At 52.2% G+C, this 25,636-nt stretch overlaps 1 protein-coding gene across 1 annotated transcript in view; it reads left to right on the top strand.

Moving 5' to 3' along the window:
- Nucleotides 1-925: 925 nt before the first annotated feature.
- The window catches only part of NOS1 (nitric oxide synthase 1), a 39,719-nt gene continuing 15,008 nt past the window's right edge, over nt 926-25,636 (top strand). The window contains exons 1-12 of the mRNA XM_026042890.1: nt 926-1,725; nt 11,582-11,711; nt 16,303-16,440; nt 16,905-17,050; nt 17,390-17,552; nt 18,567-18,658; nt 19,441-19,582; nt 20,428-20,567; nt 20,838-21,012; nt 22,178-22,279; nt 23,190-23,384; nt 24,481-24,566. Of these exons, the coding sequence (XP_025898675.1) occupies nt 998-1,725; nt 11,582-11,711; nt 16,303-16,440; nt 16,905-17,050; nt 17,390-17,552; nt 18,567-18,658; nt 19,441-19,582; nt 20,428-20,567; nt 20,838-21,012; nt 22,178-22,279; nt 23,190-23,384; nt 24,481-24,566 (2,237 nt within the window). The 5' untranslated portion in view covers nt 926-997. The remainder of the gene's footprint in view (nt 1,726-11,581; nt 11,712-16,302; nt 16,441-16,904; nt 17,051-17,389; nt 17,553-18,566; nt 18,659-19,440; nt 19,583-20,427; nt 20,568-20,837; nt 21,013-22,177; nt 22,280-23,189; nt 23,385-24,480; nt 24,567-25,636) is intronic.

Here is a 25,636-nt window from a genome sequence, read left to right as displayed (position 1 = left end):
TCCCCTTCTATGGCCTGGTTTGCCGGTGGGTGCCACTCTTCCTCCTGCCCCACTGGCAGAGTCTGTGTGAAGGTGCTGCTGGCACCTACTTCGTCCTGGACAGGGGCGCAAGGTCCCTGCCTGGTCACCCCCAGCCCTCTCCACCTGAGGGGCAGGTTCTTGAAGACACCCTGACAAATGCAAGGAGACAAGATCCTCAGCAGGTAGAAGTCATTGCTGAGCTCCAAGCGGCTCCACCACTTTGTGCAACTTGCATTTTCTTCTGCTTGTAACCAAAACGGCAAGAGGGGAGGCTCAGAGCCAGGCTGCTCAGCAGCYGCCTCCAGCACGTCCCTGCTCGGCAATGCTTTAGCTTCCCCTGGAGAGGAGAAGGTGGAGGTTTTTGCAGGGGGAGCAGAAGAAATTGCTCAGAGCGAAACAAGGCTTCAGGCTCTCCTTGAAATACAGCCTGGGGATGACACCTGTGTGGACTGGCTGATGCACGCGGAGCCTGTGCTTGCACCTACCCTATGTCACTTGTTTCTTTTCCCTTTTTTGTTTCTTTCCTCCCTTCTAGATCAAGAAGCTTCTGGCCCATTTGCAGCCTGAGAAGCAGCCTGGGGGATGTGCGCAATGCCAGCAGACCTCCTGCCCCACTCTGCCCCGCGYGGGAGCAGAGCTTGACGTGAAGCTGCCCTGCTGCCCCTCCAGCCCCTGCTCGGCCACGTGATGCCCAGAYCTGCACCCGCTGCTCCTCAGCTTGCGTCCCTCTAGTGACGTGTTCTCATTGTCCCCGGGCTTTCTGCGTTAGAAGAGAGAAGCAGGAGGGAATATGCTGCGAAGCACCAGCCCAGACCCAAAGGCCAGAGGAGTTTTGCAGTGAGCCGAGTTTCGTTTCCCTTTCCCCAGCCCAGCGCATCCTTGGGTAGATAAGCTTCTCAGCTGGTGAGCTCTGGGCGCTGAGTTTCTCTGTGCTCAACAGGTCTCGAGGTCCTCACCCGCAGGCCAGAAGACTGCCATGGAAGAGAATGTGTTCAGTGTGCAGCAGATACAGCCCAACGTCATCTCGGTGAGACTCTTCAAGCGCAAGGTCGGGGGCCTTGGCTTCCTGGTGAAGGAGCGCGTCAACAAGCCACCCGTCATCATCTCGGACCTGATCCGCGGAGGAGCTGCGGAGCAGAGCGGCCTCATCCAGGCTGGGGACATCATTTTAGCCGTCAATGGCAGACCCCTGGTGGACATGAGCTATGAGACCGCGCTGGAGATACTGAGAAGCATCGCCTCCGAGACCTATGTGGTCCTCATTCTGCGGGGCCCCGAGGGCTTCACCACTCACCTGGAGACCACCTTTGCTGGCGATGGGACACCAAAAACTGTCCGTGTAACCAGGCCCTTGTGTCCGACCTCGAAAGCAGTTGACTTGTCCAATCCAAGCCTGTGCAGCAAAGAGCAGCCCCTGTCAGGAGCAGACCGCACCATGGGCTCCCTGTGGACCAGAGACGTCAGACGGGAAGTGGAGCCCTTGGTCCATGTTAATGGTGTTGTTCCCGATGCGAAAGGGCAGGACACTGAGAAGGGGAAGGACAGTGCTTGTGGTCACTTTTGCCTCAATGGTGGCGTGGAAGACAATGAACTGCTCAAAGAAATTGAGCCTGTCTTGGATCTCCTGAAGAGCAGCAGTAAGGACAGCAATGGAGATGCACCCTTCAAGGTAGAAACAAGAGATATAGAAGTCCAGGTGGACTGGTAGGTTCCTAAATACTTTTTTWACTTTATTTATTTATTTATTACTTTCGGTGAAATTTGCTTGTTTATGACTATCTAAAGTGGCACTGTTGCCATCTCAGATATGGGAGAGGAAAAGATGCAAAAAAAGGTGGTGGGAAAGGAATGAAATATTGGGAGTAGTTACTGGAAGAAAAGGAGAAAGACGTAAGCATGAGAAATGGGAGAGAGACAGCAGGAGTGACGTTGTAACAGTGCAATGCGGGAATGGCAGGCGGGCCTCGGATTTGCCTCTCTCTGTGCTCTGGGACATGTTTGCAGCAACATTTTGGCCAAAACCTCATGACTCAGCTTCCCCCTTTGCCAAGTGAGATTCACGGTGCTGGCTGTCCTCGGTGCTCTGTTGGGGAGCTCCCCAGTCAAAATCTGCTGCCCAGATGGGTGGAGGAATGTCAGTGCGACCGAGTACGGCGCTCCCCAAAGAAAGGGGTGTTGAAACCAGAACTAAGTGGTGTTTGACAAACAGGCTTTGGTGGAARGAGACGAGCCCAATCTGGCCCCAGCTGAGGTGCACAAAGGGCAGTGGGATCTATCTTGGCTGCTTGGTTGATGGTGTAATGGAAGGGGGAGGATGGGTTCTCGCATCCAGGGAGCTCAGATGGATCAGTCTGGAACGCAAAGGTGGAGCTGGAACGCAAAGGTGGAGCTGCTTGTTCTCCCCTTCTGCTGCTTCTTGGTGTAATTAAGCATTTCAATGTGCGTGTGCAAGGAGGGTGCGGCCCACATGGATGTCTGCCCCACGGCCTTGCGGAGAGGGAAGTTGCACTGGGGAGAGCAAGAGGTTCATTCTGTGAGACCGATTCCTGCAAGAGCCCGTGCGTGTGGGATTGCCTCTCTGATCATCCCCTGATTGCTTTCACTTAAGATATGCCTTTGGAGGGACACCACCCCTCCAAGCGAAGGCATCTCCCTATGGTCCTTTATGCTTAGCAAGGACACTTTTGGTAGTTACATTTTGCATATCCCCACCCTTGCCTCCTGACAATATATTAGCAATGGTCCTTGGCCTTTTCCTGTTGCTTCTCCCCATGTCCTCAAGCATGTTAAGAGTTGTCTTGGGTTTGTTGTGGTCATAGGTTAGTGACTGAAGGTAAAAAACATCTTTTTTTTCATGAGGGTTTGCTTGCTGCCTTCTAGTGACGTGGGATGGGTGACTTCCAGGTTCCCTGCTGCGTCTGTTGGAGGTGCCTGCGTCTTGGGAGGTGCCCATTGCCTTGGAGCAAAAAGCGCTCTTTTCTTTTCAGAGGTAGCAAGAGGGGAAAGCCAGACACACGGGCTGCGRTGGAGCTGATCCCTGGCTGGATCCTCCCGTGGGCTGCATTCCCAGCCAGGGACACTGCGACCACAAACCACGTTCCTGGTTGCTTCCATTAGAAGCTAACATCCACACTTTATGTTTATCGAGATTTATTTTTTTTCAGATGAATGTTTTGTGTTGTTGTTTCTGTCCTCTTGAACGGTGCAGTTTTTACAAGGAGGATGCAGTTACTCCAAGCTCACCAGCAGAGCCAAACCAAGTCAGGGAAAAATCTGCTCAGCTCGGAGCCAGCAGCTGGTAGCGGGAATTTGGGGAAGGGGGAACAGGGTGGCTCAGGGACAGCCATCCCCTTCCTGCGGCCTCAGGCATTGGCATCTGGCTGCTTTGTGAGCATATTTTGATCTCGACAGTGGATTGAGGGGAAAAAATACRTTGTTTTGTTAACCTGCTGATTTCAGTCTGCTCTGGCGGATGGGATGTGCGGTTGGGATGGGTCGGAGGGATGTGTCGCTGCCCGGCAAAGCCCAGGGCACCAGGTGGGGTGATGCAAGGTGCAGCCTCACCCTTCCGTGCGTGTCTCCCCTTGTCCCTGTCCCATGTCATCAGCTGGCTAAGAAGTTCTAAGAGGGGAGAAAAATGTAGCTTTTCTTTTCAGTATCTCGTATATTCTTAAAGAAATTAAATCAAAACAGCTTGAATTCACTGAAAACAAAAACAAAAAAACAAACAAACAAAAAAAAGAACCTCAAGTCATATTGGCAGACTGAATACTTCACCAAAACTCAGGATTAATTTATTTTTCAAAATTCATTAAAAAAAAAAAAAAAAGAGTAGCACTTTGAGCCTGAAAATCCACTTTTCAGTCAAAATCAGTCTTCAGTTCTTTGCTTGAGGAAGAAGCTGCAGCTTTGCTTTTGTGGTAGGACTTGGTATGAAAGAGAGGGCTTGGGCTTCAGCAGAGAAGAGGGAAAGGACGTCCGTACACTGAAGGGGAAACTGTGGGGAGCTGCTCCGCAGGCTGAAGGGCCTCTCCTCCCACTCCTGCATGTGCTGAGGATGATTCATTTCCCTTGCTTGGTCTCAGCAAGAACCGGGGCATTGTAGAGGTCTTTGACAGAGAGAATTTTCTTGGTCCACCTGAGAAGTACATAACTATGCATACTGTGTTGATAGATGCCAAAGAAATGTCCAAAAATACAAGTAACCCTCTTCTGATTGATGCATCTCTATTGCCTTAGAGTGTGACTTCTTCAGGCTAGAGAAACCAAGCAAAGCTGACGTTAGTCAAACTGGAAATAGAGGACTACCTACATACCAGAAGAGTCTAAAGGGACTCTAACTTCTCTCAAGGCTTAGCTCTAGACGTCTCTTGACCATCAATCCAGCAGAAGAAGCTGGCCTTGGGGTCGATCCCGTTCTCTGACCTCCAGAGCCAGCTGTGCGTTGTCCAAGCCAGTCCTGCCCGCAGGGCTTTGACCATTTTCTTAGGACAAAAAGGATCGGTACAAGTCTAAGTTATTCCTGTGCTGTTCAAGACGGACTTTGCCCAAAGTGATTCAAACTACACTTGATGCTCTGGGATTTCAGTCTATGTCTATAATGTTACATGTAAGGAAAATTGGAAGCTGTTAAGATTGTACTGAAAAGAAAACCAAAACAGTTTAATCACATCCSTTCCACCCATGGCTTGTGTTCCCTGGGCAGCTTCTCCTAAAATGACCTGGCATTTACCCTCTCATTGTTTTCTAGTCCCCTCGATCCCAAGGTTCCCTGTGCCTGTGTCTTGTGTCCATGGGATAGTCGGTAGCACTGGTCAAACATCTGCTTTTGGCACAACCCGTCTGTGATGAGTCTGGTCAGAAAAGCATGGAGCATGGAAATGGGGGAGCAAGGTATGATGAGAGCTGTCACCTCTCCCATGAGGCTCACCTGGGGCTAGAAAATAAAAATAGAGTTTGATTCATTCATTGTCAGCTAGCCTAGGTCTGTTGGTCTGTTTTTCCCTCTAGGCTCTAAGGAGATTGTCATGTCCCATCTCCCCTCTCTCCTCCTGCCTCAAGTAGCCAGTATTTATTTTTCTTCTTGGGTTTATTCCATAGCATGAACTGTATGATGGAAACATGGCAGTTTGGGTCCAAAAGGCAGCATCAGCAGCCCAAAGCGGGAGAACTGTGCTGAGAGCAGGAATTCAGTCTTATGAAGGGTTTCAAGGTTTCAGGCTCCATCCTGCATTGGAATAAACCCCATAATTTTGCAGTTCTCTAAGAGAAAATTCTCTTCCTCCCACCTCCTTCGCTGCCGCCAAAATCTCTTTGTGTGGCTCAAAACATTTCATTTGCATTTCTGATGTCTTCATTATTATGTACTTGGACACAAAACTTTAAAACCTCTGAAATGAAAAGGTTCCCTGAAACTATCATGTTATTTCATTCTGCAAAATGTCGAAGCAGGAAGCTTTGACAGTGAATAACCCTCCCCTTACTCCCCTTCTCCCTCTGCAGATTCTTCCTCCTCGTCACTCTGACTACATCCATCTAACCTGGAGAGGTGTTTGGTTCCTGCATACAGCCTGTTCCACCAGAATATCTCTGGTCACCCTCCCAAAGARAGAGTGTTCAAGGTCCTTTGTGCAGAGTGTCATGTTTATGCCCTGTCCCTCTGAGACCCACCACCACTTGGAGGATATTGTGGTGTTTGGGCCCATTGAAGGTTGGTCCAGCAGGATGGAGACCACCAGAGCTTGAGATATTCATCTCTCCTTCCCGCCCGTGCTCCCAGTTCTGTTCAGCAAGCTGCAAAGTTATTCGGTCTGGTATTGCCCCTCTTTCATTGAGATGCTTCTAGTATATAGAGGTGTAAATGTAGGGGCTGAACCCAATGTAGGGGCAGTAGGGTGGCGGTGTGGCTGGTGGCATGTCTGCCATCCATCACCACACAAATTCCCAACTGCAGGAGCAGTTTTCAGGGCAATGCTTGAGCAAAACTCCAAATTCCACCTCTTGGGGCTTGGAAGTCCTTTGCCTACTCTGTCATAGCACCAAATGTGAGCGCAGGCCTCTGTGCTGTGGTGCTCCTTGAAAYGCCTGGAATAGCTCTTCTTTCAGACCTTGATCCTCAGCAGATTGTCTCAAAGTCCTTGTGTGAACCTACACTTTCCTGAGAGACTTGAATTATTTTGTAAACCACATTGAAATAAGATGTTGAGGCTGAAATCTTCAGGACACTCGTTGTGTTCAGAAAGACATGGCTAGGAAAGGACAAGGAGCATYGGAAACTGGCCGAATTCCTGTGACGTGCCACCTGAGGAGCATCTGGGAATCTTTTGATTCCAGGGCAAGTGGCAATCCAGACATCATCCTTTGTTAACTATAAAGATTTATTAGACCTAAGTGGTTCTTCACAGGAGACTTTTGCTGGACAACACTATCCAATTAACACCAGACAACCTGCAAGTAGAGCAAAGCTCAAAAGCATAGTAAAGAACTCAAAACTGAATGCACATATCAGGCTCTATAGTTAAGCCACCGATGTGGCATCATGATCCTTCTTGCTATTTCCCCGTCTTCATGGGCCACCCYGTGGCAGGTTTCCCCAGGCTCTTCTCATCATTCTTGATCTGCACCAAGATGGTTCAAGTTCTCCCTGGCAGTCAGCCTAAGGGGCGTCCCCACTGCTAAGGGGGTTGTCGGCTCCAGGTGACAGTGAGTCCAAGTCCACACCATAGGCATGGGGCTTTCTCTCATGGGGTCATGAGAGMGGGGCAGCACTCTGGGATCACAGGAAGGTGACAGCAAACTTGCAGTGGCCATGGTGCACCCAGGGCTGCTAAACTCTTGGAGACCACCCAGTTCCATGGGCTGCACCATCTGGAGTCCCACACTTGCCTGTGCACCACCTTTCACTTCTGAATTAATTTGGTGGGAGTCCGAGATGGTCAGAGTACAGGGATCTGTCTCCAYGTCTTCATTGTTCACAAGCCATGCATGGCATTTAGCAGCCTTGTATTTCATCATATGACCTCTCTCAGAACCAGCTTTGCACAACCTGCTCAGCTCATTAGATCCTAATCCCAGCTCTCAGCACAGCCAAATGGTGTCCCCGGCCTCCAAARAGGTCCCAAGAGCGTGGGACCCACTTCTCCTGCCACACCATGTGCTCATTAGGGACGCTTATATCCTCTTCTTTTGACCCCGTTCAGACTTTCCCTTCTCATTTGGAAAGTACTTTGCTGCTTTGATCATTCTGCTCTCACCTGCTCCGCTCGGAGCGTGCTGCACGGGCAGGCTGGCCCCGCTCCATCTCCAGCCAGYGCCTCCTGCCTCCTGAAGTTATTTCTATGGCTGCTTCTGATGCCCCTGCTTCTTCCTGAGCTATGGTCCTACCTGCTCCTGTTCTGCGCAGATCCCAGGCCCTGCTCCATGCAGACACATAACGTGGATCTCTTCTCCAGGCTCTCCCCATAACCTTGTTGGGCGAGCTCCTGCCTTAGTTCTCCAGCAAGGAGGCGAGGGGTCCATAGCTAGCACGTTTTTCGACATTGCAGACAGTTACTGAACCCCAGGGGCTTCATAGCAGAGAAACATTAACTTCTGAGAATAAAATGGGTTTTCCAAGGATTTCCAAGCTGCAAAAAAGACCAGTAAGAGCCATTTAGCTCAGCAGGAGGAAGCAGCGTGTTGGTGCTTTAGTAGGACAACCTTGCAGCAGTCCCCAAGGACAAACCAGGATGGGGAAAAAAGAAGGTATTTCTCGCTGGCTGCTCGGAGCAAGCAGTGTGTGCACGTGTGATGGGCAAGTCCCAATATCYGGGGGAGGCTTTTCAGCTGCCAGGACAAGGATCTGGAAGGAGACCTTCCTCTCTAGCAGCATCCCAGCCTTGCAGTCCCAGCACTGGGCACGGCAAGCAGCGTCACAGCACGAGAGCCACCAGGTGTGAGGGCTTCCAGGTCCTCATCAGTTCATCCAAATTGGCCCCTTGGGACTGCTGGTGCTAGCTGTACCTCTCATCTCTGCATGGGAAATCAGAGAGATCCTTCTGACAAGCAAATTCAAAGGAGTGAAATAACAAACTTTTGTTAATGCCTTTTTTTTTTTTTCCCCCTTTCGTTTGGAACGGCTTTGGAGAAAATTCTCAAAGGCCTGTCTCAGCAAYTTTCCTTCTGCTTCATCACTCTGAGCACTGCAACATCATCAGATTAGTCAAAAGAGAGCGGTGGTGCCTCTCATTTCCCAAGCAGCCAGATGCTCTTTCGGAGGTGAGACAGCAAAGCCAGCGCTGCGCCGCTTCGAGAGCGGGGGATGGCAGGACTCCGCTTGCTTTTCTTCCGAGAGAAAATTGCCTTGAGAACTAAAGGCCTAAGCTTTGGTTCCTTCTCAGAAACCTGCTCCGGATCCAAGAGAATTTGCTAATGCTGAAATAGCATTCAATAGATCTGTCAGTGGGATCTAGGCCACAAAGGAGAACTTTGAATCTTGGGTTTGGCATTTAGGAGAGYGATATTAGCCATTCGGCAAAATAGATGTCTTGGAGGACAAGATCTTCAGGATTTGTTCCAGTTCTTGAAAGCTGCTGGATTGGGATTGGGAGCGAGTYGAGAGGATTTCTCTAAAGGCCGATGTCAGCCAAGCCTAGGGAAGCTCCCTCTGCCTTTGGTAGCAGAAGGGACTGCTTTGGCTGCAGCTTTGCTGCAGATGCTGCATGTGGTGATTTTGACCAGCCTTGGTCACAGCCCTGTCTGGGATAACAAGCAAGGTGATTCCAAGGRAAGTGCAGGAAGTATTTGTAGAGTTAAGCAATTGGTTTTTTTCTCCTATCTTGGCTCTGAGGAGGATAAAGCTGTGGCTTCAATCCTCTCTCTCCCAAAGACAGAGCCTGATCCTGCACAGCYGTGGAGCACGTACCAGCCACTCTTCTAAGGCTGGATGTCTCCACAGCATCCAGCCTCCTTAACTAGCTCTGCACAGAATCCAAGGACAGCACAGGTGCCAGAGACATAACCCCAGGTTTTATCTAATGGTTTAATTGCAGCTACGCTTGGCTGCTCTAAGAGCAGAGAGCAAAGGGGGCAGCGCCTTGCACGCAGCCATAGGGCTGCCAAACGAGAACAGCAACAAGCATCTCATTTCTGCCCCAATTGCAAACTCACAGCAGGATGCAGAGCCCTGGCTCTGGAGCATCCAGCCACTAATGCCTCCCTGCTCCTCAGGATGACGTGGCTCACTGCTGGATGGGCCTCGAGGCCAGCAAACAGGAGCCGGGCCCACCTCCACCCAGCAGCTTCCTCCTGCTTGTAATGCACGAGGTAACCAATTACAGCGAGGACTTAATTCTAGCATCTGGGCTTTTTCCGTGCTGCTGGCACAGGTACCGGTGTTTATGGCCCTACTGGTGTGCAGACAGCGAGATTACGCGTGCAGCTTTCTAGCCGCGTCCTGCAGCTGCGGCTGCTGCCAGCTGATGGATTCCTCTCTGAGATTCCCTCACGTCTGCAGATGCCCATTTAGAGGTGCTTGCAAACCCCTTCCTAGAAGCAGTGGGTCACGCCAGGCATCTGCTCCCTGTCACTTTGGGGGCACCTGTGGAACATCTGCCATGGTGGGATCTGCCTGGCCAAGTGGCCCTGTGCTCTTAGAGAGGTACTGGGATCCCCCAGCAGGTTCCTCGCCTGTAGCTCCCCTTTGAGAGGGTAAAGCTGAGGGATTTCTCCCATCTCCTTCTGGATTTTGTGTTTGTCTTGATTCTGGATGCTGCTGCTGGGTGACCTGCCCATCCATAGGACAGTTCTGCCCAAGGGCTGTTGAAAAGCCTGAAGGAGGTCAAAGAACGTTGCAGAAAACCTCAATGTTTTGTACGCAAGACATAGTCTGCCCTTCCTCCTCCACAAGGTGTTTCACCTCACYCAGAGCACAGTAATCAAGGGAAGACACTTGTTTTTCCAAGGAAAACCATTTAGTAGCTCCTCTGAGTAAGAGAAGAGAGTGATTTCAACAAAACGCTACCCCCATTGCCCTGAGGCCTCCTTTCTTGCACCGAGCTGGCCTCTCTCACCCAACGGCACGCAGAGTTTGGAAGATATCCAGGAGCCTGCTGTGACATCTTGGCAGCAGAATATTGCTCAGTAAACACCGAAAATATACTGAAAAGTTAGAACAAAGGGAAATTGCCTTTAAATGAAATATTTTGCCTAGGCTGTACCCAAAGATAGGGGCTGGAGGCGAGGTGGGTGGTGAATCTCAATTCATACATATGTGTGCATGCATCTCCCAGAGACTGTTTCAAGAGCATCGTGTTGGCGAGAATTGCAGCTTGAGCACGAGAGCCGTCCTTCGGGCAGTGCCCAGACCTGCCGCTGCTAATGGAAAGGCTCATTACTGGCTTTAGTGGGCATCTGGAAGACTTTTCAGAACCGACAGCAGGAGCAAAGTAATTGCCAGAGCCCATTAGCTCGCGGGTCTGTGGAGCAAGGGCGAGGGCAGCGCGGCCGTGCGGTCGCAGCCGCCGAACATCCCGTGGCGCTGGGAGCCGCCTGGATCCGACCAGCACTGGGTCCCTCGGCACCGTCCCCGGGCGCTGCCCCGGTGGGCCTGGCCGCGGGGTGGACTTTGCGAGCGATGCCGGTTCCAAGCGCTYGTAGCCAGCGCTGGAGACGTCCTTGTTGCCCCGACCTCCCAAGTGCACTGAGCTTTGTGTAAGCAAGTGCTCTGTTTGCTCGAACAGATTCACCTGGGTTAAATCCCTTGCCTGCAGAGGCATTTACAGCGTTGGTAAAGGTCAGGAAGAGCAGTGCGAGCTGTGTCTGCCTCCCGGGAGCCACCTCTGTTTTCTTGGGTTTTTTCCTCTCCTCCGCTCACAAACACAAGCCGCTCTCTGCAAACCTGGCTGGTTTTGCCGTTAGGCTTTGTAGATAAACATGTGAGCTCCCCTCCTTGCCTCCGGCCCGGTGCTTTCGCAGGGGCTGTTTGGACTCACTGCACAGAGGGAAGGGGGCCCAGGCTGCCAGCCCATGGGTGCAGGTGGTGGKTGCTAGGGGCTGACATGGGCTTTGGGTGCTGGGCTTGGCGAAGGACCCAGCTTCAGTCCCACAGCCAACACAGCGCACTGGCTTCCTGGTCRCTTTTTTAAAAGTCTCTGCAGTGGTTTCTCTGGGAAATGTCCATTGTGTTTTGGTTGTCCTCATGGAAGGTGATTCATTGCCCTGACCAACGCAGAGCGGTGCCTCCCTCTCCCTGGGCGCAACGCTGAAGTTTTTGCCCTTGCATGAAGTGGTGCGAGCGAGTCCGGAGCGAGCGCTGGCTCTGCGTGGAGCGCGCCGGAGCCGCTCCGCATCCAGCTCCAACCCCGCTCCAGACGGAGCCTCTCCGCACCCAGCTCCAACCCCGCTCCGGACAGAGCCGCTCTGCACTCGGCTCCAACCCCACTCCAGACGGAGCTGCTCCACACCCAGCCAGCTCCGGCCCCACTCCAGACGGAGCCGCTCCACACCCAGCTCCAACCCCGCTCCGGTGCACAGCGCGCAGCCCTCCACCGCCTGCTCACCCACGCAGTTTTTAACCCTTCAGTTTCAGAGAAGGGGAAAACAAGCCCCAGAAATTCCCTGCTCAGATGGAGAATGACCGCGTCTTCGGTGACCTGTGGGGAAAGAGCAACGCGCCCGTGGTCCTCAACAACCCCTACTCCGAAGCTGAGCAGGTAAGAGCACCGCGGCCGTGCGCAGGAGGGGCTCGGCAGAGGGAGAACCACCTTGGTGGGTCTCCCACCATGGGCAATGCTCACGGACCCCCTTTGCTGCAGTGAGGGCTCCCCACTTCAAGGGGAAGGAGGGAGCCCAGCACCGGGCACAGTGGCATCCAGCACAGAGTAACCCTGGGTCTGCTGCAAGGACAGAGAGCCCGGAATTATTCCTGGTCATCAGCTGGTGGAGGTGGCTCCTCGGCGGAGCAATGGTCATGGGATCCAAAGGCCTGGGCACAGCATCCCCATCCCCAGCRCCATCTCCCAACAGGCTCCCCAGTGCAACTGGGCACAGAACCACTTAGGGCCACAAGCCAAATACCCCTTGGCGGTGCTGGGAGGGAGCAGGGGCTGCAGCAGGGTCGGGAGCGCGKCAGGGAGAGCAGGAGCCTCACGATCCTTCTCGGAAACCTTCCCTTGGGATCACCGTCATTTCCCGCGGCGAAAAGCCGAGTGCTCTGGTTAAGCTTGTTTTGATTTGTGTGAAGGTAATTCAATAGAGCACTTCAGCTAATACGTTGCACGGTGCCTTTTCATCTCCACACTCTCCGCGAGCGTAAATTCACAGGCTTCCCTGCCAAACGTGGATTAAGTCCCTGTCTGTAGCAGAGCCAGAGAAGCAAGGCGGTCCCTGCCAGGCCAGAAGGATTTCCTCGGGGAAAACACAATGTTACCTCCACGCAGCCAAGCTCCTTCGGCCAAACACGTCTCCCAGATGGGACTAAGTGGCAGCAGGGGCAGGACCGTGTGGTACCAGTCCTGGGAGCATCTGCTCACCTCGCCTCTGCCCACCGGATTTCTCAGGGTGACCTAGTAAGGAATATTTTCCAAAGGAGGGGGAAAAAGGCAGATTAATGGTCACATGAAGACTTCCAAGAAGGAAGCTCAGGAGCTTCCTCGGTGGAAAGGGCAGCACTGGATGGGCCTGGTCGATGCCTCCTCCTGGCTCCCAATGAAGCCTGGTGAAGATGCTAGAGCATCTTCATCAACACGCTGCCTGCAGGACCCGTCTGTGCACTTGCTAGGGCCACAACCACATGCAGCTCTACACACCAAGCCTGGCACCCATACACTGAGCCTGGCATCAATGCCCGGGCCGTGTCCAGCAGCTGTTCTTGGTGTTTTCCGAAGATTTTCCAGGCTCAGATGAGACGCAGGCACAGAAAGAGGGAGGCGAGCGGACGTGCCGCTGCTGCGTGTTTAAGGGCCCTGTGCACAAGGCAGGGACAGGAGCACCCTGACCAGGGCCCTGCAGCACAGCTTGTGACAGGGGTCACCTCCTGCTGTCCYGAGACCTGACTCCTCAGGGAGGCCGGGATAATCTTGGTGTCGGATCCATGCTGGGTGCTCAATTTGGAGCGATTTCTCTCCCCGCGGGTCTCCTCATGTGTCCCCATATGCAAAGCATGCAAGTGCATCCGAGAGCTGCCACGCTCGGCCGCCGCAGAGACGTCCCTGGGCAGCTCCGTGTCCTCCCTAATGCGCAGTGGCAGCTATCACGAGTCCATCTCACCCAAGGACAGGTGACACTGCGGTCCCTTTCCCCTGGCTGTGCAAAGAGCCTGTCTTTCCGCCTCCTTTGCTAAGCTCCTTGCGTGTGTGTGCCTGTTACTCTAAGCACTTTATAACCTTCTGTGTTCAGAGCTTAATTTCTCTCCATGTTAGGGCTGCTAAAATCCGCAGTCTTAAGCTGCTATTAAACTCATTTTTGTTCTTTCCTTTTATTAGATGCAGGCTTTCTTTTTATCCTWCTTATCCCCAGATCTCGATGCCTCCTGCGCTGGAGGCAGTTTGGGGTTTTGCTTTTCCTCGCTGCGGTCTCCAGGCTGCAGCCGGTGTCCCCACTCCCCTGGGCCATGTGAGCTCAGAGAAGCCACCACCTCGACACAGCACCTTCAAAACCCTGCAAAACCAACCCTGCAGCACTCACCTCCCAGAGATTGCGGTTTTCCAGGGATACAGGCTGGTTAGTGCTGTATGGAGGGCGTGTGGAGGCGAGTTGGGCTAGCTGTGCTCTGGGAAGATGGTTTTGTCACCATCAGTGGTTTCACTGAGCTGAATACAAAAGGCAATCAATCAGACTTTAACACAGTGATGGTGCCAAGCTTTTTATATATGAGCTTTTTATATATGTTGTTCTTAAAGCGGTGTCTGGGGTATCACTTCTCCAAGTGGAGGATGCTCCCGGGTGCTTGCAAGAGGCTGCCCGGAGCCCAGGCGGGCATGGGGCCCTCTTGTTGCCTTTATTCTTTTTTTTTGCAAAATGATGCAGTGGATTCTGCTGGTCTCCCGGCAGACCTGTTCACTTGGCCCCAAAGCTTCCCGACAGACACGTGCTGTGACTTCACCAGAGCCCTGAGGGCTCGGGCGTGAGCTGCATTTCAGGCTGCGCGGGTTGATTTGTGGGGTGACCACGGGGTGTGCGGGCGCGCGAGCGGGCCAAGGGAGGCAGCTCAGCTCCRGCCTTGCAAGGAAGATTTACAGCTTTATAACAAGGGAAAAACACGTTTTCAACTAGCACAGCTAACGCAGTCTGGAAGGAAACGTCAGCAGGACCTGGGAAACCGCTCCAAGTCTGCTCCCCCCTGGAGCCGGTGCTATGCACCGTCCTTGCAGGGCGCCCCAAAGCTTGGCCAGGAGGCCAGGGCAAGGCGGCTGAGGAGCTGTGAAGCCCCGATGGGTGGGCTAAAAGCAGGAGGCTCCTTTGGGAACCCGAGCAGCGCCTGAGGCCGGGTGCATCCTTGCTCCTGCAAGCCGCAATGCCGTAAGAGCCGCTTGGGTAACGCRCGTGCCGCTCGTCTCCGCTTGTCCCGCTCTTGAGTCACCAGTGTTGCAGYTGCTTAAAGCGTGAAAGGATCTCATATCAGCTCCCTGACAGGACCGGGGGAAATATTTGGCTTCATATACGCCTTGCAGGCAAGGCAAACACACACACACACACACCTGGAGCATTCCCATCCTCGCCCCGGCCCCGCGTTCCCCGGGGACACAAACCTCACGGCAGCCTGCACACAAAAGGAGGAGAGCAAGGGAGCAGCTTGGAGAAGACCTTTGGGTAGAACATTAAGAGGCATCCAGAAGCTGCAGACAGTGAGTGTTTGCTTTCTCCAAGCGTGCAACGTGCAGGTTAACACRTTAAAAATACAACCTGGGCAATAGTATGGCCATTATTGTCACCAGAGCAATGCAGTGATGTTTGCAGGACCGCTTGTTCAGAAGAGCTTCTTCTGCCATAGGAAGCTGCTTTTCCAGTTAGTCCTTCGGTGAATGAGACTGTAAGGCCAAATTTACACTTGCTGCCAGCCCAAGAGCCCAGAGCAATAGCTCCTCCAGCTCCACTGAAAAGGAGCGTGAACCTCAAAGTGGATCATAAAACACACGCTGAGAGCAGGACCATTTTTATGGGGTTTGTTTTTCTTTCTTTCTTTTTTTTTTTAGAACTTCCAGATAAATTAGAAAGGGACAGGAGCTGCAAGGTTCGCAGAAAAGGTTTATGTCAAAACCCACCACAAGCCCACAACGACTCTGCAGGGATGCCAAGTAGTTAAGTGGCACCAAACTTCAATAGGTTTTGACAGGATGATCTGGTCTGAGTTTAGGTTTCCTCTTGAAACCTCCAGCAATTCCTTCGCAGCTGCAGGGATTGAAACACACGTGACCGTAACAACTAATTCCCTGAGGAACCGTCTCCATGGGCAGGGCCAGCGGGGAGCTSGCTCTCACAGAGCGCACTGGTAGACACCAACTTCTCTTTAAGTGTCTCAAGTGCTTGAAGTGAGCAAGGGTTATGCTGCAAATACTAAATACCATATGTAAAAACATGGACAGATACATGCATGTTTTTGGAAGCCAAACACGCAGTCAGGGCCTCTCGTTATGAGCTCTTTGCTGGCTGAGCAGGCTYCTAATGTCGAGATATAATTCACGATGTGCCAGACGAGCGCGCCCTGACGCAGATATCAGGGAGGGCTGGAGACGCAGGGCTGTGGCTGAAGTAATCCAGCGATGCATAATTCAATAGCCTTTCCGCTTGCACACTTTACCCGTCCTTACTCCCACCGCCTTGCGGAGGTGATATGGGAGACGCACGTTTGGTCTGCTCGGAGGAATGATCAGCTCCATCTCGGAGGGCTCGGGTCAGCGAGGCAGGCCTCGGCACAAGTAAAACCCGAGCAGGTGATGCTCTGTAAGAAGATCTATTTAATATAAGTTCCAGAGAGCAAGCTCTTGCACTGGGAAACTTGAGTTTAACACCCTCTCATGTCATTTCTGTCTCTGTTCCTGTAATTCTTCTTTCCTCCAGATTTGGCTGGGCAGTAAATGGAGTTAACTTCCTAAAAGCTGAGTTGATTGCTCCAATATAGGATCTCAAATGAGATCTTTAGGCTCATGCACATCCTTGAGTCCCTGTATTAGCATTAGGATTTAAGCACAAGCATTCACAGGAGAAATCCACTAATTCAAGATGTGCTTGTGGCTGTGCCCTGTCTTCCTCCTGTGATTCCACTGCTGAATATTAACCTAGTGCCTGGTCTTCACTGTTGTCCAGCCACCACCATCAGGGCGGCAGTCCCCAACGAAGAACACGGTGAATGGAAGCCCTTCCAAATGCCCACGCTTTGTCAAAATCAAAAACTGGGAAACAGGCTCCATACTTCACGATACCCTGCACCTCAAGACAGCAATGGTGAGTAGATCTGAAAGCACTGGGCAAAAATTGTCTGCCCTTAATTGAGTGGATTGCGGTGTTTCCAAGGTGGGCTTGCCTCAATGTGCTCATGCAGACCAAATTTCGTGGTTCCTGTGGTATCCAAATGTCAAACCTCTGGATGTTGGTGCACTAAGCTGAGTGAGAGGGAAGTTCATCTGGGAGGAATGAGGAAAAGCAGGTGACTTCATGCCAGGCTGTGGCAGGAATCTAGTGAGCCACAAGTCACGGAATCACAGAACGGCTGAGGTTGGAAGGGACCTCTGGGGATCAACCAGTCTGTATTGGGTGGGCTAAGAGATGACTATACAGGCTTGGGCTGTTCTATACATTATGTACAGGTGTGAAAACAAATAAATTGGAAATGTCCCCATTTGACAAAATGCCACCAACTTCAATTAGTGATGATTCAGAAGTGCAAGACCCTCCCTTTGTCCCACCAGGCTACTGCATGCACTGAGCAGATCTGCATGGGCTCAGTAATGACCCCCAGCCAGCACGTCCGCAAGTCAGAAGATATCAGATCAAAAGAGGAGCTGCTCGTTTTGGCTAAGGACTTCATTGACCAGTACTACTCCTCCATAAAGAGGTAAGCACTGGCTGGAGAAAGTCACAAACCCTGGCTATTGCTCATGTTGAGATATAACAAATTATCTGATCTTTCGTTCTTGCAAGTCATGGCAGGGTGAGACCTTGGTGTTACAGGTGTAGCTGACTCCTCAGTGGAGCTCATGGTGTTTGTGCTGTGCCTCAGGGCAGGCTGCTGACCTCTCCTTTTTGCACTTGGTCCTGTGTTAGCTGAACACATACGCGAGTGGGTGTCCATGTGCATGGGGGGGATGCTGCACACGCAAGAAGGAAAGCAGGAGCCTCTGTCCTCCRTGCCCTGGCTGGTGACCGGTGTCTTCTCCTTCCCCTACACATACAGATCTGGCTCTAAGGCCCACATGGAAAGGCTGGAGGAGGTGACCAAGGAGATCGAAGACACAGATACATATCAGCTGCGGGACACAGAGCTCATCTACGGAGCAAAGCACGCCTGGAGAAATGCTGCGCGCTGCGTGGGCAGGATTCAGTGGTCCAAGCTGCAGGTGAGGGCTGGCAGGTTGCCCAGCAAAGGATTCCCTGGAGTTTTGGAAAGGCTCTTGCTCTTCACATAGCCAGGGAAGCACAGCATGGGAACTGCTGTAGGTGATGAAAACCCGGAGCAGCCAAGCTCTCCCCAAAGGCTTTGGAGGTGCAGGGGCTGGGAAGGGAGCTGGACCTGCAAATGCATCCGTGGGGGAAGGTGCAGCAGAGGTGTCGRTGTCTGAACCCTGGCCAGCTGGAAGCTGGCACTCCAAAACCATTTTCCCAAATCAAATACTGTTTCAATATCCCACATGCTGCCTCCAAAACTACAGCTCTGCTGAGCAAGAGGCAGCAGGACACGTTCATCTTTGGCRCACTCAGAGTCGCTGAGGCTGGAGAACACTTGGCTCAGTGTCTTTTGGCTGAGCTGGGAGCACACGGGTAAGATCTGAATTTGCCATCTTTAGTGGAATTTGGATTTTCTTGGTGCTGAGATGACGTGTCACATCGTAACGAGAGCGCAGCTCAATGCCAAACCATTCCTGCAGCTCTGAGCAGGGAATTGCCACCACTGCCACCAGGAGGCTGGGCCTCCTTCGCTCCCCATTCAGCCCTCAGCTCTTCTCTTCTCCTGTTCCTTTTGGCTAGTTTTAGTTTAAACTCTGAGGGGAAGTAACTGCTGCAAGAAGCTGTCTTCCAGCCTCCTTCAGCTGGCTCCTCTTCCTGGCTTTCCCACCCTCTCCGTGTCCCTCAGATCTGGTTTACGCCTCTCCTATTTCACTTTTGAGTTTTGATCTACGAGTGACAAATGACAGAAGCCAAAACTACTGGTGGGTGAGTCAGAAACAGCAGTGGATTGAGAGCACAGGACTGGGGCTGTTCTTGCTAAAGCAAATGAATCAGCTCTCCAGGGCACAGGAGGCAACAATATTAGATGCCCCACATTAAAATGGCAGCGAGCACATGGTGTTGCAGCTCTGCTTCTGCTTGGCTTAGCTCTGGAGCATGATCCTCTGACGCATCCACTCTTTCAGGTGTTTGATGCCCGAGACTGCACCACAGCCCATGGGATGTTCAATTATATCTGCAACCATATCAAATACGCCACCAACAAAGGGAATCTCAGGTGAGTCGTCCGGGAGCGATCAGGGTTTAAATCCGAGGGCCTSTGGATGTGTGTCAACCCTGCTCTGGTCCCTGCTGACTTTGTCTCCTCCAGTTGTAGCTTCACAACTTGTAGCTGGCACCTGTCCTGGGAAGCACAAGAGGGCTCTGATGCCAGGGAGAGGGTGTCCTGCTGGTGCCATCGTATCTCTGTTCTTGCTCTCCTTGGGAAAAAAAAAAAGAAAAAAAAAAAAAAAAGAAAAAAAACCCCAGCTTTTCCAGTTATTTGGCTTTTCCTCCATTTGCCCCTTCCTTCTGCACCAAAAGCAGAGCATGGACTTCACCCCAGATCTCTGTGAAACACACCTGTAAACAACCTGTGTGGAGCAGAATTGCTGGAAATTCCCCAAATTCCAGAGCCRGAGGATGCCTGGCTGAGATTTCTGCCAGTGAAGGAACATAATAAATGACTCTAACCTTCAGTATTTCATGTCCTTTCCCAAGGKCTTTCTCTCAGTCTACTCCCCACCTCAGAACAGGAAGCAAATTTTACTTGCAGTGGTCAAGCAGGAACAAATCCTCCCTCTCTCCAGATGCCCGGGTGTGTCTCCCTGTTGTCGGGAGATATGGAAACACCTGGCCATGGCTTCTGGGGCTTGTGCAGGTCGCAGAGGGTCTGGGGCACACGTGGTGGGCAGGCAGTGACTGCACATTCCCCCAGCATTTCTTCTCCGTGTCTTCGACACCCGCTGTCCCGTGCTCCTGTTTGTCGCRGTGTTCACCAGGGCTGCCTCTCCCTTCCAGATCTGCTATCACCATATTCCCGCAGCGGACGGACAGCAAGCACGACTTCCGCATCTGGAACGCCCAGCTCATCCGCTACGCGGGCTACAAGCAGCCCGACGGGACCGTGCTGGGAGACCCAGCGAACGCGGAGCTCACGGAGGTACGTGGCTGGGCCGTCTGTTCTGGCCATCGCCGGGGGAAAGGCAGCAGCTCTGACCTTCCCRGGAGCCCCAATAATCATTGCTCCAATAAGAGGGAGCATCTACACGGGACTTTGCTGCCTTCCAGCCCATCTAACACAGGTTAGATGCCCTTGCAGGAGAGATTCTTGCCGGATGGCCCTTGCCATGGCAGATTTCTCACAAATACTGTCTGACGAGCCAGGCAGGTCRCACGGGGGCTCTGCACTTGGGGCGAGGAGGACGCAGACCATGTGGGTCACKCAGGGCTGATCAGATCCACTGCACTGCCGGACAAGCGGGACTTAACTATTTTCCCAGGAGTCAAAGCTGTTCTCACACATGCAGGAGTTGACCATAGCTTTACTAGAAGACTTCTGGTCTTATTTTCCTTTGAGGAGAAGGGGAAGGGTAGTAGTGTTAAGGGAACTGTTGCTGGAGGACATTCATGCCCACCACCGACCTAGGCCAGCAGGAACCACAAATGAGAGATGTGCCTTGTGCTGATGCACCCTTTTCCACTTTTCTCACCCACTCAACCTCCCTTCTTCATCTAGGCACAGAAATGTTGAGCAGCTTTTCCAGATCCATGATCCTTTCTGGGATTCTTAGTCTGGAYTCACTTTCACTGCAGTTCTCCTGTGCACCCGTTGCTGTGGCCATGGGTTGGCTGTACCAGGCAACCTCTGCCGTAGCTCCTTCGGATGGAGAACTTTCCTTGACCATAAGGGCTCAGCAGAGATGCTGTTAGGAGAGRCTATCTGGCTATCTCCGAAGGGCAGGAGATCTGCTGGGACTTCTAACTCCAGCTTTCTTTTGTCCTTAGATCTGCATCCAGCAAGGGTGGAAGGCACCATACGGGCGCTTCGATATCCTGCCACTGCTCCTCCAAGCCAACGGCAATGATCCAGAGCTCTTTGAAATCCCCCCAGAGCTCGTGCTGGAAGTGCCCATTCGGCATCCCAAGTAAGTCAGAGAAAGCCCCCAAACTTCTCAAGGGCATCAGCAGGACTCGGTTCCTCTGGCTTTCTTGCTCTGTGACGATCCTGGTGTATTACTCTCTCCTCACAACAGCCAAAACAAAGGTTTTACCTCCACTGACTTTATCTCCACGGACCATTCTGCTCATGCCTCCTTGGGTCGGGTGGCTCATGGCAGAGTAGTCCCCTCCATTGCTCTGTCTGCATTTGGCGGGGGAGATTTGGCTCCTTGCCTGACCCTGTTGTGTCCTGGCAGGTTTGAGTGGTTTAAGGACCTGGGCCTGAAGTGGTACGGYTTGCCTGCGGTTTCCAACATGCTCCTTGAGATTGGTGGCTTGGAGTTTTCTGCCTGTCCCTTCAGCGGCTGGTACATGGGCACCGAGATCGGGGTCCGAGATTATTGTGACAACTCTCGCTACAACATCCTGGAGGTAATTCCCTGCTCCTTGTGTCAGGCCGGGCATTTCTCATGGTACATTGGGTATACGTGAAACTACTGGGGAGCAGGACAGGATCCTGGGACTGTGTCACCTGGGGTGGGAGAGAGCAGGATATGCAAGTACAGGTAGCCACTGCAAAGCAGTCATGTTCTTCTGGACTCACATGGCCAAAGCAGCTATGGCGCTGGCAAGTTTTGCTGTGTCCTTGTCCTTTGGGACCAGCTGGTACTAAGCATTACAAAGCTGGTATCTATTGAGCATCCCCAAGACCTATGAAAGTATCATATGGGTCAGCAGGCACCTGGTGAGGTGGGAACCTGTGAGTTCTGTGTGCTTGCTCGGGGTGAAGTGCTGAGGGCGAGCTGGTGCCAAGGCACTCAGCGACTCCTCAGAGACGTGCCCATCCATGGGGCCCTCCAGCTGGCCCATCCGGGAGAAACCACCAGGTGCTTTCCTGTGGCTTGGGAATTCCCTGAGCCAGGGACTGTGTGAGTCAGAGATGAGGCCGAACTGTGGTGAGATGCTGGCACTGTAGATGGAGGAGGAGGAGGGGAAAAAGTCCAAATCCCACAGTTGGCAGCACAAAACTCAAGATGAATCTCACTGGGCTCCTTTCCCCTCTCAAGGAACATGCTGTGTCACTCAGAGGGGGTGCATCCTTCTCGAGTCGCTTGAGAGCTCACTTGAAAAYCAGGGGACTCAGAACAAGTGTGCGTGTGTTTATGTGCACATGCACATGTGTGACTGTTCGGGACATGAATTCTAGGTGGAAGAAAAGGGCTGAGAAATAATGGAGTTTGGGAGCTGCTCCAGTCAGGCACGGGGCATGATGACAAGGGCCTGTTCCTCCCAACATCTGCATTGTCATCTTCTCCTGGGCCCATTAGCCTCCACTCCACAGAGAGCAGTGACTTTATACATCCGTTTTCAGCAGCCTGTGGGAAAGCGGGAGGAGGGAGAAGCTTGTCCCGCTTGTCTTGCTCCAGTTGTGGAAAGGAAGAAGCAGGGCCACATCTCAGACGAAGGCAAAACCATCTGCCACTCATTGCAAAGGTGCTGCAATGAGTCTTATGGGTGCCTTGAATGAACATAGCTCATTCYTTTAGGTTTCTCATTCCTCAGAGATCTTCAGTCCTTCTACCATGTTTTGTTACAGCAAGTGGCCAAGAAAATGAATCTGGATATGAGGAAAACCTCCTCGCTGTGGAAAGACCAAGCCTTGGTGGAGATCAACATTGCTGTCCTGTACAGCTTCCAGGTATCTGAGCTGCAGGACTCTCTGAAGTGTTTTGGTGAGACTTGAGGGATGCAGGGACTGGATAGGAAAAGTATGGAGATATCCGCCAAGGACAATCGTGGCTACTGATACACTCAGATAAAATTATGTTGTGCCTTCCTAATTGCAGGCTGTTCCAGGAGCCTGCAGTGAAATTTAATAATCTCTGTGCCCTGGATGTTGCAAAGATGGCACTAGCACAGTCTGAGCTCCGCCAGTGCAGAGGGAGCGCCCCGAGGGCACGGGATCCAGCCCTGCTGTACTGTCCGGGACAGGAATCGGCAGGTTTGACACCATAAACCTGGCCCAGCCTCTCCCCACTTGCACTGAGCAGTAAGGCTGAGAARTAAAACTGGTCCTTGGTAATGTATCTGCAGAGGGTGGAAGTCCTTTCAGAGCTGGATCCTTGAGATCTGCAAGACATGAAAGGCCGAGGGGGCTGAGCAGCGGCTCAAGCCTGTTTGTGCCGTCTTGGTCCTTGCTCAGCTCATGACCAAGAGCAAGACGAACACTGTCCCACAGCATGTCTACTCAGGAAGGCCAAGGGCTGCTTCTCAGCTGTAAAGAAATGCATTGCTCAAGGCCTGTGTTCTTTGGAAAGATGGTAGCAGTAGCCACTGTGTGCACATTTTTATTGGTACAATGCTTTAGGACTGTGAGAGTGAGGCACTGTGGGGTCAAATACCTCTATTGTACCCTACAAGGCCCTTCTGGRGGACTCCTAGTCCATGATGCTAGTTCATGTGGTGTTTATGTTTGCTACAATTAATGCTTGGTGTACACTCTTCCCCAGAGCTCTGCTCCTGGCCATAGTCCTCACAGATGAAGTGTTTGGCTTTCAGTCTGGAGTATTAACTCGCTATTCTGGGCTCTGCTCTCTTCCTTCCACCAGAGTGACAAGGTGACCATTGTGGATCACCATTCAGCCACAGAGTCCTTTATCAAGCACATGGAGAACGAGTATCGATGCCGTGGAGGCTGTCCCGCTGACTGGGTGTGGATTGTTCCCCCGATGTCTGGCAGCATCACCCCTGTTTTCCATCAGGAGATGCTCAACTACCGTCTCACACCATCTTTTGAGTACCAGGTACTGTCTGCACTCTACCCTACTGCAGTGCTGCATGCCCAAAGGTATAACCAAGAGCAGAGTATGAGCTGGAGGAACTGAGCAATGCAGCAAGAAGGAAATGCCCTAGCCCCTCACTTGAGCAACTCTCCCTTGAGTCAGTGAATCCATGGACATGTTTAGCTGAGGATCTCCCTAATCTGGTGTAATAACCAGAGCTCCCTTCTCCATTCTACACCCGAGCATGGGACACCTTAGCTTGCACCTTTGGTTCAAGCAGRGCTCCTCCTTCTGGAGGTGCCTAATTCTCCTCTTTGGTCAGTAAGTGGGGAAATGCCCTGGCAGCCCCTGCCTCCCTCCATTCTCCAGCTTGTAGATTTGAGTAGATGACTCCTGCCAGCTTGGGGATCCAACAAGTTCATCAGGGGCTCCTGCTSAACAAGCCAAGCCGCGGGCTGACATGATGGTGCTTGAATATTTAGCACTTCAGAGCATGGGAAAAAGGGCCCTAAGCAAACACACCCTCATTAACCAAACATCCCTGCTCTGGTGGTTTTTCACACAATGTGACCTTTAATCGAGAGCCCTTAAGGAACAATCAGAAAACAGAGCAGTCTGTTCATTTTTATAATCAGTCCACCAGGAACCCCGATGATTCCTGGCCCTGATTACAGACAGCAGCCTGCAAGAGCATTGAATTAGCTTCTGTGCACTCGTTTCTTTCTTTGGCTGACCCCTCCTTCCCAAAGAGTCTCCAAAGAAAAGGGATTTGGTTTGGGGGAAGGATGTGTTTCCATTTTCTCCCTTTTCTAGCAGTGCTTCTTCTATTTCTGCTTGTTGTTTATTAATGCTCATTTTGGAGCTGAAGGGGCATTTGACCAGACACTGCTATGAGCCAGCAACATTTTATTATACTGCAGTGGTCTAGGCRTACTTAAATGCTCGTATACCCCAAGAGACCCATGAGCTTCAAGAATCCAAAGCTGTGAAGAGTGTTTGAGGCCAGATAATCCTGCTGCTCAGGATGAAGGGAATTCAGTGCTGAGCGCCATGGAGGCAGCCTTTCTCCAAGAGCTGAGCACTGCCCATCAGCTGCGGCTGCTCTTCTCTCTCCTAGCCGGACCCTTGGAACACTCACATCTGGAAAGGGGTCAACGGGACGCCGACCAAGAAGAGGGCCATTGGCTTTAAGAAGCTAGCAAAGTAAGTGACAGTGGACCCTGAGATGCCCTGGAATGTCATGGGCTGGTCCTAGTCGGGGGCAGCTTCGCTTGTTGTCCTGCTTGGCAATGTCGCCCTAAGGATGTCTGCAAACTCCTGGGTGCTGAGCTGTGAGTCTGGATCTGAGGCTGCTGAAGGCTTTGGTTGAAAAGAGGGACCTTCAGGGAAACATTCAGAGGGACGTTCAAAGAGAAACCCTTTGAAAACCCCAGTAGGACTTTAAAGGATGTGTGGATAGGGGCTGATGTATACYGAATACTGCATGTAGTCTCTGTTCCTAAGATGTATCGCTCTCCAGTAAGGTGGTCTTCAAAGCTCTGGGGTGGCTAGCTCACTTCTTGGGGTTATATCACCTGCTTCTCCTTTCACAGGCTCCTGGGGCAAAGAGATCAGTCACTGCTGTGCACGGCAATGGGGCCACAGGCAAGATCAAACTCTTGCCTTTATTTTTCACCGACTCTTTAGCTATTTGAGGAATAGTTGTCTCTACYGGGTGTCTAAATCTCTGACTGTCCCTTTTGCAAGGAGGAGGAAGATGGGAGTAAGGAATCTTCATACACGTTACAGTGTGGTCTGGACTCTAGATCAGGATGCAGATCTGAGCATCCCTTGTTTTTCAGAGCAAAGCTGAGATTCAGGCTTCACGGCTGGTCCTCCCCTTGTAATGGGCTGTGCAAGCCCTGTCCTGTGCCAAACGCTCCTGAGCTCCCAGTCAGCAGGGATGGAGGAAGGAAGTGCAATTTGGCCCCTTTGACTGATCCTGGCCCGAACGCCTTCCTTGTGGGCCGTTGGCAGGGAGGGTTGTGTTGGAGGTGTTCACCGAGGAAGAAGAGCGCGGCGCCAGCGCGGAGGAGGGCTGGGCCTGCCCTGCATCCGTGCCCAGGCTGCCAGGTGGCCTTGTGCTCTTCACAGCTTTTCCCACGCGTTAGTTTCCTGCGTGCCCACTATCAGTTTGTTCTCACTCTTCAGTCGTCACCTACTGCAAGCTATTTTCCAGGGTACATTTATTAGGCAGGATCAGCAGCTGGGTCATGAATACACCCCTCAGGCTG

The sequence above is a fragment of the Nothoprocta perdicaria genome, unplaced genomic scaffold (assembly GCF_003342845.1).
Source record: "Nothoprocta perdicaria isolate Ctin4 unplaced genomic scaffold, notPer1 scaffold_317, whole genome shotgun sequence".
NCBI lineage: Eukaryota > Metazoa > Chordata > Aves > Tinamiformes > Tinamidae > Nothoprocta > Nothoprocta perdicaria.
This window is presented reverse-complemented; position numbering and strand designations above follow the sequence as displayed.